Source organism: Syngnathus typhle, linkage group LG3 (genome assembly GCF_033458585.1).
Source record: "Syngnathus typhle isolate RoL2023-S1 ecotype Sweden linkage group LG3, RoL_Styp_1.0, whole genome shotgun sequence".
NCBI lineage: Eukaryota > Metazoa > Chordata > Actinopteri > Syngnathiformes > Syngnathidae > Syngnathus > Syngnathus typhle.
In genome coordinates this window covers 19,539,912-19,557,038 of record NC_083740.1, presented here as the reverse complement: position 1 = coordinate 19,557,038, position 17,127 = coordinate 19,539,912, and the positions used below count along the sequence as shown (strand labels likewise).

At 40.6% G+C, this 17,127-nt stretch overlaps 1 protein-coding gene across 1 annotated transcript in view; it reads right to left on the bottom strand.

The window, feature by feature from the left end:
- sorcs3a (sortilin related VPS10 domain containing receptor 3a) overlaps positions 1-17,127 on the bottom strand; it is a 448,560-nt gene that overhangs the window by 334,642 nt on the left and 96,791 nt on the right. The window contains exon 2 of the mRNA XM_061274950.1: positions 2,300-2,367. Within this exon, the coding sequence (XP_061130934.1) occupies positions 2,300-2,367 (68 nt within the window). The remainder of the gene's footprint in view (positions 1-2,299; positions 2,368-17,127) is intronic.

The following is a 17,127-nucleotide window of genomic DNA, read 5'->3' as shown; positions in this document are numbered from 1 at the left end:
AACACTGTTGTTGGCAATAATTTACACACAAATGCACACAAGTTTAACAATTTTGATACATTTTTAAAACCTCGACTCCAGACGTCAGATTATAAAGGTTGAACATCTCTGAGTGCAAGCTGTTTATTGAATTGATCAAAAGTCAGCTATGAATAACTTGCCATCATTTCTTTCTTAGATATGGAGGCATATTTGAAAAAGATGCATGATAATTAATTCTAAAGGTCGCGGTATTCATTTGACAGTTCCAATAGAGAAAACAGCTGATCTGAAATTTGACCTGATCCTGAGGTCCTTTGATGTAACACAACGTTCCTTGGGAGATTTATGAAAGGAAAAAGGCTGTTGCTGAGAATTTGCAACCAAATGTCTCTTTGCCCTACATTTCCCCCCTGAATTTGATTGCAGGATACATATTCATGTGCATTTTCACATATGTGGAGGTAACTGTGAACCATTGTGCATATTTACAGCAGATTACTTATTTTCTTTAATCCTCTCAATTTTGTGCACTATACTTCTTTTGGTTTCTATTTGTCTCAAATCGTAATTTTTGGGAACATCTTTTAGTTTTTTCTTTCAACCAAATTTCGAGCCTTTCCCTTCTGGTTATTTGTTTTTAATACAACACACTGAGATAATGGCTTTGATTAGGCCTTGCAGCGGACATGAGAAAATACTTTTTTATTTTCTAATATGAATAGTTAGGTCTCTGGAGTGCTAATTAACATAATAACCACCCCCACACCAAGACTCTCTGCCAATGACTTAGTAGGCATTCTGGCCAAATTTTCAGATTGAAATAACTAGTACTTTGAAGCGTCAGCCGAAGCATGTCACAGCCAAAAGTTAAGGAAAGCTGCAGTGTTGGAACAGATGAGCATTAACTAACAATATTATCAGCATCAACTTTTCTTAATATTTTTTTTTATAATAATCTTCAACTGACATGTTGACATATGGGTTGGAGGGTATTTCAGTTTGGCAATGTCTTGAAAGATCATCATCTGTCTAGCAGTATATGGGGCGGCATGAGGGCTAGCTCTGCATGAGAAAAATCTGCCCAAGCTAATTTCAACAGATAGATAGATAGATAGATAGATAGATAGATAGATAGATAGATAGATAGATAGATAGATAGATAGATAGATAGATAGATAGATAGATAGATAGATAGATAGATAGATAGATAGATCAAAATCACAATAGATAGATCAAAATCACAATCACACCCAACTAAAATTCTATTAGCAGTAAAAACAGTCAATCTATAGCATGATCTATTGGTTCAAAACACCCAAAAATATTTCTTTAAAGAAGACATGGATGAAAAGCTGCACATCATTCAAAGATATTGAAGTGAAGAACAGTGTCATCGACCGACCGACCGATCGATAGATGCGAGTGTTTGGAGAGGAAGAGTCCCCTCCCATTAATTAAGCCAGCACACAGTTTCTCCAGTCGGGGCGCCAAGTGCATACAATGGTACATTGTTTTTAGTGCAATTTGAATTTCCGAACGGCAAAATTGAGCCTGTACTGGATTTACAAACGGTTACACTTGAACTAGTGCACATGCTGAGTGAATCTCCCAATCCACACATAATTGCTTGTGAAGTTGAATTCGTGTAGAATCAAATCTGAATCGGAACCTCATTAGCTGTATGATTTACTATTCACATCGATTCAACGTACGGTCACACACTTTTTTTGCAGTGACACAAAAAGACCAGCAGATGGTAATATATTACCAGGTTAGGTTCATAGACAATAGTATTTCTGTTCTGTTCTGTTCTGTTATTTTATGTTATGTTCTGAAAATGGGTGTCTGTCCAGGATGGATGGATCATTCTGTCCTTGGGACATAATGCCCATTTCTTGTAATGACTCATGCTATGCAGTCAGTCAACGCTTTCTAACCGACACTGACTCACAACGGCTCATTTTCAGCATGTGCAAAAACAAAACATAATTTCCAGACTATGATCTATGCGCCATCAAACTGCTGATGTAATCCAGCCTAGGAGAATGTTTTATGACAGTTGATTGTGTTTCATCATGATGAAAATGGCCTGCAGTCTCTTCTCCACTAATTAAAGTTTACAACTGTTGTTTTTTCATAAGTTCTCATGTGTTCAATTCAACTAATAATAAACACAAAAAGCATATCCCCTGGTAACAGATTACATCTGCCCCATTATACTGCGGAAAGTTAAAACATCTGATATTTGGCATTTGCTTTGGTGGTACACATTTGGACATAATGAAAATTCAGACATTAAAATAAGCTTTTCACTCACCTCCATAGAGTGCTCTCAGTGACACTGCCCATGTGAAAGTCGTACAGCTTGGTGAGTATCAGGATAACCTGGGAAGAAAAAACATCAAGTTTTAAAATGTTTGTTACAACTGTCTTTTGCTTAAGCAAATATTCGTGTAAATTTATAATAATTGTGGACTGTGGTGGCCGAGTAATTAACCTATCAAGAAAATATGGGTCACCGATGGTGTAGTAGGGAAAGCAGTCTGTCTCCAACCACGGCTCTGATCGGCAACGCTGATTGGGTTGCCAGTTTTGCACAAATTAAATTATCACCCCCTTTAAATGTTTCTTTCTTTCTTTCTTTCTTTCTTTCTTTCTTTCTTTCTTTCTTTCTTTCTTTCTTTCTTTCTTTCTTTCTTTCTTTCTTTCTTTCTTTCTTTCTTAAAAGAAGACCAATTATGATTTCCCTCCGACTTTTCAATGTACCATCTCTGGTGGGATCTCTTCTCTGTCAAGACAGTAATGTTGAAGCCATCAGGACCATCAAAGTTATTTGTTTCTGATCAGAGAATAAAACTTTCTTCCGCCTTTGATTAGCCCATGTTTGGTGAAGCTCCACGTTGTGCAGGGTTGTCACACAGCAACTGGCTATGAGGAGATGATACAGCAGGCATCCCTCATGACAGAGGGCCCTCATCTGTGTGGTAATTGTAAAGGTTTTTCAGCAGGACAATGCCACAATTCACAATAATGGGGGGGCTCAAACTTCTGATCAGCTGATCAACAGCCTACTTCAGTTAAACTGTACTTTTTAATAAATCACATGCTCTCAACATTTGGTCACTTGTTCCCATTTTGTCTTTGTGCATTTTGAACCTGTACTTAGAACCTTCTAAAATGCAAATGTATCTATTCTTTTTTCACTGGTTTTACGATTTTTATTAGGAGCGTATTTGAAAATAAACCCATTAATTCATTTTAACTCGAGTCGTTTTGAAGGGCCACCGGAAATGGAAATGCAACATGTTTTGGGCACTGTAGTATGGCGGCCACCGTTGCTGTTCACATTACCCAATTGGAGAACAGAACTTCTGAATTCCATAGACATTTGAAACATTCAACTTAACTGATAAAACAATGTGCCCTATCAATTGTTCAGAGCTGCAGTTCCATTGTTTGACTGTTTTTTTGTTAAAAAGATTTCTTGTCAAATTTTCAGAATCTCTGGGGGATGAAGCAGAAATTTTCAGTGATGTTAACAAAATTCACAGATTGCTTAAGATACTGTATCCATTACCGCAACATGAAAATGACAATGCGCTCATATTTATGCCACATGCTGACCACCACTCTTTGTTACCCTTATGAATCTGAATGAATTTACGTTCTCATCCATCCATCCATCCATCCATCCATCCATCCATCCATCCATCCATCCATCCATCCAACTCGAAACGACCACTAAGTTCGTGGATGACGTGCATAATGCAGGACTCTATAAACTGATGCACACGAGATATTTTTAATGACTGTTTATGATTTTAGTCAGTATTTTACTTCCCTAATACAACTTATATACACAAGTAAAATCTTATTAAAACACAATTTACTCCATAAACATAATTACTTAATATGAAATAATTCATGTTGTTCACATGCCCTCTTTGGAAAACTAATGAACCACCTCTCCATTAGTGCTTTAATTTATGTAACCTAGATGTTTTGGACTGTGGAGATCTTGGGCAGATATAAATCCGCATTCTTCATTTATTAAAAAATAAATAAAAATAACTGAACCCATGCAAACTTCACATTGAGAGCTGCCACAGAATATTGTTTCTGTGAGGTAGGCCATCAAACTGCTTACTGTATCTGCTGTCCTGTCAAAGTTGTTTATTTTTCTATGGTTGTCGTCTTGTTTTGCAATGCAAAATCAGATTATACTACATTATGAACCTTGTCATGTCAACAACACGCAGTATCTCAACCTTGATCAGCCTATGACTGACTGCATGAATAAAGCATAAAAAGGGTTGGACAAGAGAGCACATGTTTCACTGGACTATAAAAGATTTGGATTTCTTATTAAAAATAGCATTTCCTATTGATGTGCATGACATTGCTGCTGGTTCTGTTCTCACATGACAATTTGAGGAAGACTTTAGAAACACTAACTTGTTCTCAAACTTGAGTACAGTGGTAAAATTCATTGCAAACCAATTAGAGCAAAAAAAGGTTATACCAGGTCAGAGAGCCAAAGAGATGAAGACTCATTTTTAGCGTGTCACTGCTACATTTTGACCATCACCCTTTTCACATTGTTAATCAAAACACTGGTCTTCAACATATCCTGGAAGAGTACAATGCATTGGTTTATCTGGGATATTCTACAAAATGCTTGTGAAACAAGCTGACCCTTTGTGTGGTGTGCTTGAGTTACACAAATGACCATGATATTTATTTCTGCTATTCATTAGGGGGTTTTACCTGATTTAATTGTTGATGGCTGTGTAATACATTATGTGTGAGATGAATTGGTAAAAACATTTTGTATTATATTGCTTGTAATATGTTATTATTTGTATCACTTCTTTTCCTTTCACTCTTTTATGTAAATATTTTAACAGGAGAGTATACTTCAAAAGGGTGGCACAGTGGTCCACTGGTTAGCACGTCCGTCTAACAGTTTAGAGGTGCAGGGTTCGATTCTGGCGCTGGAGTTTGCATGTTATCCCTGTGTCTGCGTGGGTTTCCTCTGGGTGCTGTGGGTTTCTCACACACAAGATATGCATGGTACATAGGTTAATTAGTGACTCTAAATTGTCAGTAGGTATGAATGTGAGAGTATGTCTATGTGTGCCCTGCGGCAACCAAACCAGAGGACACCCTGCCTACTGCCCAAAGTCAGCTAGGATGGCTTCCAGCACACCCACAATCCTCGTGAGGAGAAATGGTTCAGATAATGGATGGATGGTTATTATTCATTATGATCTATCTATCTTATTTAATCTGCCTCCTTTTGCTTCTTGATGATTCCACCGTGTTTATCCTGCAACATCTGCACACAGCTTTCTTTTTTTTTTTTTTTATAAATACATGACTGAAAACGTCAACATATATATATCATGTGTCACTGGGAGAGTCCTCTTTTTACAGCAATTCTGGCACTTCTTTACTATAAATAGTCCCCCAGAAAAGCAAGGTAATAAAAATGTCAGGATTTTGGAATGAAGACTGATGCCTTTGCTGTTACCATAAGTTTCCCTATATGACTGATATATCATTTAGGTTGATCTCTCATTATCAACTCCAAGGATTATGGGCCCCAAATCTCCAAGAGGACACTCAGCACTTCTCGAACTTGGTGCAGCAAAGACTAAGTGGCAGTAGTAGCAGGACATATCTATTCTCGCAAATTGTCTCGAGCTACCTTTTGCCTGTGCTCTTAAGCGCATCTTAAGTTTCTTTCTTTCTTTCTTTCTTTCTTTCTTTCTTTCTTTCTTTCTTTCTTTCTTTCTTTCTTTCTTTCTTTCTTTCTTTCTTTCTTTCTTTCTTTCTTTCTTTCTTTCTTTCCGACCAAGTCAAGTCGAGTCAGTTAGGTACCAAGTCCTAAGTCTGTCAAGTTTTTGGCAAGCAAGTTGAAAGTCCTAAAAATAGCAACTTGAGTGAGGCATTTCACAAGACTCGATTCCACCATCTCTGTCTCTCCCATGCTCTTGTTTGTTTAGTACGTGCCTTATGTCTGTAACCTACCGTTCTGGGTTCTCCTGAGTGTGGACACAGACCCCTTCACACAGGTGTTTTCCTTTTAGGTCACGGGCTGCACATGCAAATGCCACTGTGGCTGGCATCATTACAACATTACACTTTATTCTCCAGAGAAATATGGTGTTCATGAGAAAAGAAATCATCGACATTTGGACATGCATCTAATGCAATACAGGGATTGTTGTGCATATACAGTAGAAACTAATTTGTTCCAGAAGGAACGTTGAGAAGCGAAATGGATGAGTTCCGAAGCAATTTTCCCCATTAGAAATAACTGAAAACGCAATAATCAGTTCTCAGACAGCAGGTTTTTAGCCTGATGTTGCCTTTTTTATACCACAATTGTGTAGCAAATATATGCAGAGTTGAATATGCAAGAAACATTAAATAAGAAACGCATCATTAAAACAGTAAACTTAAGAGCTACATACCTTGACATTGAGGAGGCACTGAATATATTCCCCCCCCCCCCCAAAAAAATATCTGGTGGCTGCTTTTTGTCAGTAATTTCCTTTATTTGTTTGTTTACACTGGAACCTGCCCAGAAACCCCTTGTAACCCCCCATGCAACACTAGCAGTGTTTCTCGCCTCTCTATTTCTCAAAAATGAACTTATGGTCAGCACTCTGAATTCTGATGCCAAGTCCATCACACGAAGGCCTCTTTCAGACTTGTCTGATCGCCTTTTTCAACTCGATCGTTGCGCTCGCCACTTTCCTCTTCTCCGTTTCTCTTGCGTCTTTCTTGGGACCCGTGTTTTTCTTCTAGTACAGTGCGGCCTTAGAGTGGTCTACAACCCGCCAAACAACAACGCCAACGAACGCCGACTTGCGGCAGGTGGAACGAACTCTATTTTGTTTACAATAGTCCGGTAGGTTTCTGAATCTTTGTCCAAGAACCAGGACATAGATTTCCTGGCATTTTTCATTGAAAACTGAATATGTTGAGTTCCGGGGTTCCACTGTACTTGACAAATCTTCATGAAACAAATACATTTTGTCCTGCGTTTCGGATAATGGATGCGCTAAAATACTGTATGACAGTTAAATTAGATTCATGGAAACAAATGTTTTTCGTGTATTGTAGAAAACAAACACTATATAATGAAATGGTGTCATTGCCTGTCAAACAACAGCTGAACATGGCTTGTTTTCTATTAAATTGAGGAAAGTGTAATTACACAACTCTATTGCACTATGAAAACAAAGATCTGTTGACTTTGAAACTCATTTCAAGTTTGAAGATGTGTTATGTTTCACCATAAACTCCGTGTCTCATGTCCCCTTAAAATCAATGTTCATGAACAGTACACGTTCATTGATGATACTTTTGGCTGCTTGAATCACTCAACTGGAAAATTGCAAAGCACACTTATGATCAAAACGTTTTAACCTACCTGATTTAAAGTGGTGATTTTTCTGTACAGTTTAATTCATTTAGGTGGCATAATTTCATTTTTGTGACGCTATTGTAGATGGTGGTAAGAAGTTAGAACGGTTCATGGCTTAGTATCTAATTTGACTGATTTTAAAAATCATGACATTCTCCGGATAACCTCTGACCTTAAAACTGTTCTTTAATAATAACTGTTTTACCGTCTATCTTGAGCAGTTGGGCACCTCCTACAGCATAGGTGTCAAACTTTAGGCCCGGGGGCCAGATACGGCCCACCAAGACAAATTTTGCATCAACTATGTGTCATTACCAAAATCATAAATTGTCTCCATGTTTTCCAAACAGAAACATTGCTAGCAATTTTTATTACTATTCATTTTTTTAAACATTTTGAACAGTTTTGATAAGCCTCTGATTTCAAAACTAGTTATTCATCAGTTTGCCGTGTAGCCTATACTGTAAATAATATAAGGCGTTGACAGTCATAATGTCCCTCCAAGGCAGTGCTTCTCAATTATTTTCTGTTACGCCCCCCCCTAGAAAGAAGAAATCTATTCGCGCCCCCCCTCCCCACCGTGACTATCCTAACTTGTCTTGTAAGTCGTAAAATGTTGCACTGTCGCAAACGTGACAGAAGTAACAATGAGAGCGCCACTGCCCCCTGCTGTAGTAAACCCGCAATTACACTTTATTATAGTACTGCCAAAAAAAAAGCCTGTTCCCTAGGGTCACACGCGCCCCCCCAGGAATAGCACCCCTTGGGGGGCGCGCCCCACTATTTGAGAAGCACTGCTCCAAGGGAAACTATGACTACAATGCGTCCCGCGACAGAAATGTGCTTGACACCCTTGTCCTACAGTATAGTAAAATTGGGATTATGCACAGGAATAGATAAAAGAAAATAAGAACAAATATTTAGGTACAAATCCTTGTCATAATTGCATCTGTACACCATGTCCATGTTATTACCAATGGTTTACATTCTTTTGTAATGCTTTTGCAGGTTTTCACCACAAACATTTTTCTTATGCACTGGATGGTCATAGTACCTTCACTCTTGTTGCTAATATTATGAAAAGTAACCTTTTTTTACAGGTTTCATCAAGTTTCAGTCATCAACTCGTTTTTTTTTTTTAGTTGTTTTTTTTGCGCGCTATCTATCTGTTTTTGTGTATTTACGCCTCTGGGAATATAGAGGTCAGGAAATATCAACATAGGCATAGAGTATGCCTCAACACATAGGTTGACAGATCCATAGCAACCTCACATGGTGAGGACATTGGCACAAGTTTCTGGCTGAGATTGCCGCAATGCGCCGGGAAGTAGCAGCAGTGAACATGCAGCAGTTGGAGGCACTCCGGGCCTTGACAGAGTGGCAAACCTAGCTTTCCTGGTATATGTAGCTCCAACTCCCTCATCTCCAGCATCGCTTTCATGAGATAACATCGGCAAAAGACCCCCACGCCTTCCCAGACATATTTGTGGTAACAGCGTCTGCAGCAGTGGCATGTGGTCTGCTGCAGAGTGGGTTGTGTGCTTGTTTACTCTGCGCAGACTGAAGAACTCAGCATCCCGGCCTTCTCACAGAGCTGGTTCAAAGATGTGATGAAAGCCGTTTATGAGCGCATGGGCTTTATGTCTGAGGAACACTGACACCAGTTCAAGTCTGCCACATGAGGAACTGTAAATGAGTCAATCATTGCTTTGCAGCTGGGGGGTACAGCGCCCCGTTTTGTGGAGACGGAGGAGACCATTCAGAGCTCTACGTTATCTTTTTGCACAGGTTCCATTGCTGCGCTCAACTTTTTTCTTGGTTGCACCAGTGCTAAAGTTAGCTGCACCGAAGGTTTTAACCGCATCACATTTACAAAGCTGCTAACCAATAGAAAGTCACTTCCTGAAAAATGTATCTTAATCTTTCAATTTTTAAAATTCTGTTAAGAACTAATCATCCCCTGTCGCCGTGGATCTTCACCATTGAAAAGGGCTTCCATTCAGACAGAATTTCAGACAGAAGATCTCCGTCCCCCTGTCTATCGTCAGTCCAGAAAAAAAGTCATAGACTAACTGATGGGACACCCAATTTATTTACCATTTAAAAATGGTGGAGTGCACATCTCTACACCAGTGGTCTTAAACTCGCGGCCTGAGGGACAATAGTTTGTGGCCATCCCCTTAACATGAAAGTTTGATGTCAGTGTGGGCCGCCATTGTGATATGAAAGGTTGTGTGCGCTGCTGATTCGAATGTATCTTTTTGTGAACACATACGTATAGTACTTGTTCGAAAAGGTCTGTTATACTTTGAACTTCAAGTACAGGTCCAGACTTACTGATGAGCGTCTTCAAGCCCTACTGAAGGTCTCAACTGCTTCCTCCATCACACCAAATGTGGGCAGAAGCCATGTTCAGAACAATGTTCCTTCCAAGGTTAAAGAACTTTTAATACAGACATGTGAATAATGATAAATTTCTCTAGTCAGCAACTATGTTTTTTTTCAGCTTTCTATATCTGTTGTATTATTATTTTCATGCCTATCATGTTACTTATGTATTTATTTATTACTGTTTGATAATTATTGTCCTTAAATTTGATAACATTAAATAAAATTATCCAAGCATAATAAAAACCAATGCGGCCCAGCCTAACCCCAGACTCTATCTACCTCCAGTGGCCCCCAGGTAAATTGACTTTGAGACCCCTGATCTCTACCATATGGCAACTGCCAAAGGTTTAGGTTTAAAAAGGCTTACTTTAACCGGGGTCCCACTGTGCATTGCATCCAAGCACATCAAGGATCGAATTAGGGCAACCAAATGGTGCTTGGACCAATCTTTATTGACAAGAAAAGGGGTAGTGAAGAGTAGGTTTACAGACAGGTCGCAAGTCCCCAAGGACAGCAGACAGGTAACAGAACTCCACTCGGACAGCTAACATAAGTCCACTCGGACCAGGAACAGAAACAGGTAACATATACTGACTGTGACTTCGACTGGGGAGAATGCAGGACATGAAACAGGACATGAACAGCAAGATGGATACAGAGCAGGAGCATAAGCAGACGATCTGACAGGGTGTGACAGGCGGGCAGGATTTAAATACACAAGGGTTGGCAAGAAGGAGCAGGTAACAGTGATACCGTGGTTACGGGAGACACAAAGGCAGGAAGGGGCAAGAGTGAAGACGCAACAACAAACTAGCAGGTGACAGTGTGTGGCAAAACGCCACCCATGATAAATATTATTAATTATAATTCTTATAATATTATTATTAATAGAATTACCACTCATGATAAAATATTACCAGATTGGTTTGGAGTCTCTTATTTCAGTCATTGTTTTTTAATCTCTCAAAAATAGGATTTCAGCAAAATCACTTTTTTTTGCCACCTCCTGCTTGAAGATGGTTTTTTTTTTTCTAATATTTCACTATATTTTTTATTCACATTTGTTTCAAACATACGGATTACACATGCGAGATAAAATGGAAACGCTCATTTTGGTAGACTTCCATCACACGCATGTGCATGAAAAGGCGGAAGCAGCCAAATAAAGTTAAAACACACGCATACGCGTGCGCACACACACACAAACACAGACACAAACGCACACTGACACACAAAACACACACACACACACAATGCATGCGTATATGGTGAAATAAAAATACAATGTTAGACTACAATGGCATTCCGGTGTGTGTGCTATAGATTGAATTGTTTACAGCTGTTTAAGTGTCAACCAACACAACCACCATCGGTCACCAGAATGACGTTATTTTGCCAGAGGAGGACAGTTCCTCCTCCTATTCGCTTGAAGCAAAGGTAAGTCACTCCCTCCGTATATAAACACTCCCAACACGCACAAGGCAACCAGCATGTCATGATACTTCATATGTAATCTCTATTGGTGGATTACACACACAAGACAGGCTGGGTGTTTTTCTGTCAGTTGGTGCTTGACCCGGTTGAGGACAATTACAGGGAAAGACAAAAATGTATTTCTGTCCCTGGTTAGTCCATTCTTTGTGTCGTCCTCTGTCCACAATCATTCTGTCCCAGGGGCGGGTAATGACTATATCTCTCTAAACACATCCACACTATAACTATTATATACTATTATGTACACTATTATAACCCTACTATCCTGAGTGGTGAAATTCAGACAGAAGAGGAAATTAGAAGAGGAAGTCTATGGCTTCAAAATGCCGCTAGCAATTAACTAGGTCGTTCATAGTACCTTCATTGCTCAGCAAATAGCTTATGTTACGCGAGACGACATAATGGACCATTCCTATCAGCTCCACATTAGCAAAGGTGTATGCCAGTGGTATGTGATCCATTTGGCAAAAGCACTGTTTCAGCCATTATCAATTATAATAAATGGCCAAGGCTGAGCAAAATCTTGAAAGATCATGATTCAAAACTTTTTAGGTAGTGATGTCTGCAATCGTGCTCCTGTAGGTGACTATACTTTCTGTTGACTGACCTGTTTGGCTCAAAACCGCTTGAGGTTATCAACATGGAACTAGAATAAGGAAAAATAAAGAGCATCCTGGATCTTAGGGGAAAACATCACATTCTTGAGTAGTCAGTCATGTTGTGTTTGCTGCTGCCTACTTGGATGATGTTATGATCCACAGTAACAGGTGGTGAAGCATGTGCATGGGTGAGTCCCAATGATCGTCACACACACATCTGGGTGTGGTGAAATTTGTCCTCTGTATTTAACCCATCCCCGTGTGATTTTGATCCATCCCCTGGGAGGGGAGCAGTGAGCAGCAGCGGTGCCGCGCTCGGGAATCATTTGGCGACCACTGCGGCAGACCGGACTCACCACCAAAACAAGGAAATGTGACTGTCAGAGAGAGATATTTTGTGCCACTTGGGCTGTAGGCAAGTCCGTCTTCATGTAGATGAGAAAAGAAGTTAGGTTGGACTGTTACCCTGCCTCACTCGGGCGGCAGGGGATGTGGAGATGGGTGTAACTATCAGTGAGTTACAGAAAAGATAGAGATATGGCAACATCATGGAATCTTAGAAGTACAGATAGAAAAACTACACAAGCACAAATGTTATCACTTTATGGTCAAAAGCAAAAACAAAGGACTTTCATAATAATAATAATAATACTTTCTCCAAAATGTATTGTCTTGAATCATATCACTCTTCATAAAACAAGATTGTGAACCTTGTCCAGTTCCTCTCCTGGTTGACATACCAAAATATGACAGGGAATTTCCAGTTCAGATTTTGTCCCAATAAATTATTAGTTTCACCAAACTGTTGTAGCATGGTTTGCCACCACTCACAGCAGTGTTTGTTATTTCGCTCTTTAATGCGTGAACCTATAACCCTCCCTTGCTCCATGTTTTAAGCCGCTATTACCCCATTAAGACCCGGCATAGTTATTGCATATATCCAAGTGTAGTCAAAGTCAAAGTCTGCTTTATTGTCAATTTCTTTAAATGCCAAGACACAAAGAAATCGGAATTACGTTCCCACTATCCCACGGTGACAAGACATAGTACACAATATACATACAAGTAAACAACACAAAAATACAACAACCAAGAAGGCACAAACAATGAATAAATAAGAGTGATGAATAAATAATAAATAAACAAATAACAATAAATAAGAGGGACAAAAATGGAGCAAGTGTGCATACAGCAGACAGTCAGAATATAGCGCAAAAGTACAGGACGCTACGCAGAAGGGGGGAGAGAGTTCAGGATCCTAACAGCTTGGAGAATTAGGCTGTTGGTGAGTCTGGTGGTCCGGGAGCGCAGGCTCCTGTACCTCTTCCCAGAAGGCAGAAGATCGAACAAAGAGTGAGCGGGGTGACTCACATCACTCACAATCGTGGTCGCCTTGCGAGTGAGATGGGAGGTGTAAATGTCCTTCAAGGAGGGGGCTGAAGCACCAATAACCTTACCAGCCGTGTTCACTATGCGCTGCAGGGCTTTCATGTTGTATTCAGTGCAGCTACCACCCCAAACAGTGATACAACTGGAGAGGACACTCTCAATGGTGCCACGGTAAAATGTAGTCATGACGGCCGGAGGAGCACTTGCTCGCCTGAGTTTCCGCAGGAAGTACAGGCGGCGCTGGGTCTTCTTCGCCAGTGATGCGGTGTTGGTGGACCAGGAGAGATCCTCACCGATGTGCACCCCCAGGAACCTGGTGCTGCTCACTTTCTCCACCACAGCACCGTCGATGGTCAGCGGCAGGTGTTGGGTGTGACCCTTCCGGAAGTCAACAACAATCTCCTTGGTCTTGTTGACGTTCAGCAGGAGGTTGTTGTCCTTGCACCACGTGGTCAGAAGGTCAACCTCCAACCTGTATTGAGTCTCGTCGCCCTTGGTGATGAGACCCACCAGTGAGCAATAAGAAAAAAAGACACACAATACAAACCTCAGGCTCAAAGACCTCAGCTGGCTGCTGCCTTGACTGGAAGCAACTCTTAAACAAGGAGGGGGAGGGGTGCACTGACTGTGCAGAGTGCGCTAAGTGGTGTTTGGGGAAGAAATGAGATGACAATGGTTCTCCTGTTGCAACTCAAAAACGATTGTTTTCTTATCTATAACCACTGCTATCCATGCATCCACTTATAATTTTCAGGGTCACCATGGGAGGTGGACGTTACCACAGCTGAGCTATGAGCGAGCGGTGTGGAACACCCTGGTTTAGTCACAGACCCTATGGCAGGGGTGGCCAACCCACGGCTTGCGAGCCGCATGCGGCTCTGGCTGGTTTCATGCGGCTCTTTTACGTTCATATCAACATTTGTGTTTATTTTTCGTGCGTATTTGCTTCGCTTGTGTTCAATATGGTATTTTGGTCAAACGCGCGCGTGAGGTTAAATCCCGCAAAAGAGGAGGGACAAACCCATTTGAGGAGTGTCAATTTCGCTCTCAAAATGGCAAGGAAAAAATGCACAGCTAAACGAATATATGACGATGAACACAGGGCAGAGCGATTGGTTTTGCTGGCTTTTTAATGAATGGCGACTGTGACTACGGGGGCCCATTAGGTCCAGCAAAGCTGACACTAAAAGCTGACGCTAAACCAGGGGTGGCCAACCCGGCCAAACTGGCAAGGAAAAAATGCACAGCTAAACGAATATATGACGATGAACACAGGATGTTTTTAACAGAGTTAAAGTTGTTTTTTGTTGAACGCAATGGCAAGCCATTCTGCCTGATATGTCGGACGTCATTAGCGCATTTAAAAGCTTCAAATGTTCAGCGCCACTTCAGCTCAATTCATGCCAATATCGATAAGGACTTTGCAAAAGGGACTGAATTTCGCAAGCACAAGTTTGGACAGTCAGGCAGAAAAATAGGTACAGTTTTCAAAAGAATTACGAAGCACTCAGAGACTGTCACACTTGCATTGTTTCAACTGGCTTGGAACATTGCACGGGCTAAAAAGCCATACAATGAAGTGGAGTTCGTTAAAAGATGCCTCAGTGACGTTATTGAAATCTTGTCTCCTGAAAACGACAAACTAAAACGAATGGTCTGACATAGTAAGTGAAAAAACTTATGTTTTTGTTTGTGGAATTTGTTGAACTGAGAGTTGTTGAACAATGTTCATTGTTGAAAATGTGGTCTGTGGTTTTAGTACTGTAGGAGTCAATCTGTCATTATCATGTTGGTGCGTGACATAATAATGTCACACACTAAATTTGGCTGAGCAGAGGTTGTGTGTGTGTGTGCGTGTGTGTGCGTGTGCGTGTGTGTGCGTGTGTGTGTGCGTGTGTGTCCGTGTGTGTGTGTGTGTGTGGGGGTGGGGGGGGGTGTTCATGTGTGCTCATCTGTGTGATGTGGCTCTTTGCGATGAAAGTAAAAAATGTGGCTCTTAGTCTCTTACTGGTTTGTCACCCCTGCACTATGGAATAGGAACCAGTTTAAGGTAACTGATTATCCTGTTTGGGGATGCAGGGAACTGAAGGCTAAACCAGCTGACCTTTATACAAAAATGGGGTATACACTTGACTCGCGGCCAATTTGTCACAATACACAGACACCCATTCATTTTAAAACTTGTATGCATGTTCTGGAAATGTGGGATGACCTCAGCACAGGCATAAAACATAGGGAGGACAAGCCAACTCAACAGAGAAAGGTCAGAACCAAGATTCAAACCCAGAATCTTTGTCTATGGGGCAGATGTTCTACTGAACTACTGCTATATAAAAATATACCGTATTTATTCAAATTATCGCCCAGGGCGATCATTAGAGAAGGTTTATGTCCAACAGGGGGGGTGGGCGATTAATAGAGAACACTTTCTGTCCGATTACCAAGGGGTACTGAAATGGGCGATAATATGTATATTTTCCTTATGTAGTATGCAATACCTGCATCTCACTGGTGTTCTTAACACTAGAACAGCGGCTGTTTTGATCTACCTCTAACAGCAGGGTGCGTCAATTGACGCTCCATGGATGCGACACGTTACCGTCGCACATCACATGTTGCGTACGTCATGTTATCGCGATCGTCTTGTTCGAGCGCACGCCCTGATAACGTAATTGTGTGAGGATATCGTAGCGGAGTGACGAGTGTAATTGTATCATAGTTTATGGAGAAAAACAATTTAAAAGGAACATTTGACGTGCTGTCAAATTAGTCATATTTAAACTTGCGCAATGACGTCGGCATGCGGTCGCGGAGGAAAACGTAACTTTTCGGGGGAATTCTTAGCAGCATGGGCGATAATTAGGGGTATCAATGTTTTATATTTATGTCATCGCTAACACACTGGGCGATTGTTCGAATATGGGTGAGAATAAATACGGCAGCAGTTTATGTGTCAGTCAGTCAATTCAGCATCTGAATAAATGAGTTGAAAGGTAATGTTACTTTATCCTATTGGATAGAATAGATGAATAGAGTCTATTCAGAATAAGAAGCAGACGTTTTTGTTCAGAAAAACGAATTATAGTCAGTGGTGTCTGACAACGCCTGTCTCATCTCAGCAATGTTTGTTGGCTTATTTGGAGGCATCTGTCAGGGGGCTGAAGCAGCTCGCGACCTTTCAAATGCTCTGCACACAGACACACAACAACCTCTCGTCATTTCTTCAGCGTTGCCCTGGCATATGAGCACACCACCGAAGGCTCCGTAACACCCACCAGCTCAAGCATATCTTTGACACTCAACACACCGACCGATTTGCACACGTGTGAGCTACCTTGTCACACACAACACTTGTCTTTCTAACACTACTAACACTACGAACACTGCAAATTTTCCCTATATAAATACGTTCACCATCTATTTTTTTGACGTAACTGACACTACGTTTTTGGAAGCAAAGGCTTGTGACTGTCAAAGAAATCTGTATTTGCACTTCATGACGATTAAGTCAATTTAACATAATATAATTTTCTCCTGCATATGTAGTAGGGGTGTAAATCGCGGGTTTTGTCACGATACGATATAATATCGATACAAAGAACTACGATACGATATTTGCCGATATCTTAAAGCCTGCTGCGATTCATTCACGATATATCGCGATATAGTGCTCTACGATCGATTTATTTATTTTTTTAATAAAAAATATAGAACAATATCCTGATTTATAACAATTCATACGCAAAATCAACAAGGTACTGCAAACTCTTTATTTAGGAAATTACAAGAGTATTGCAGTATACAAAGTGCTTATTTTAACACTGAACTTTGATG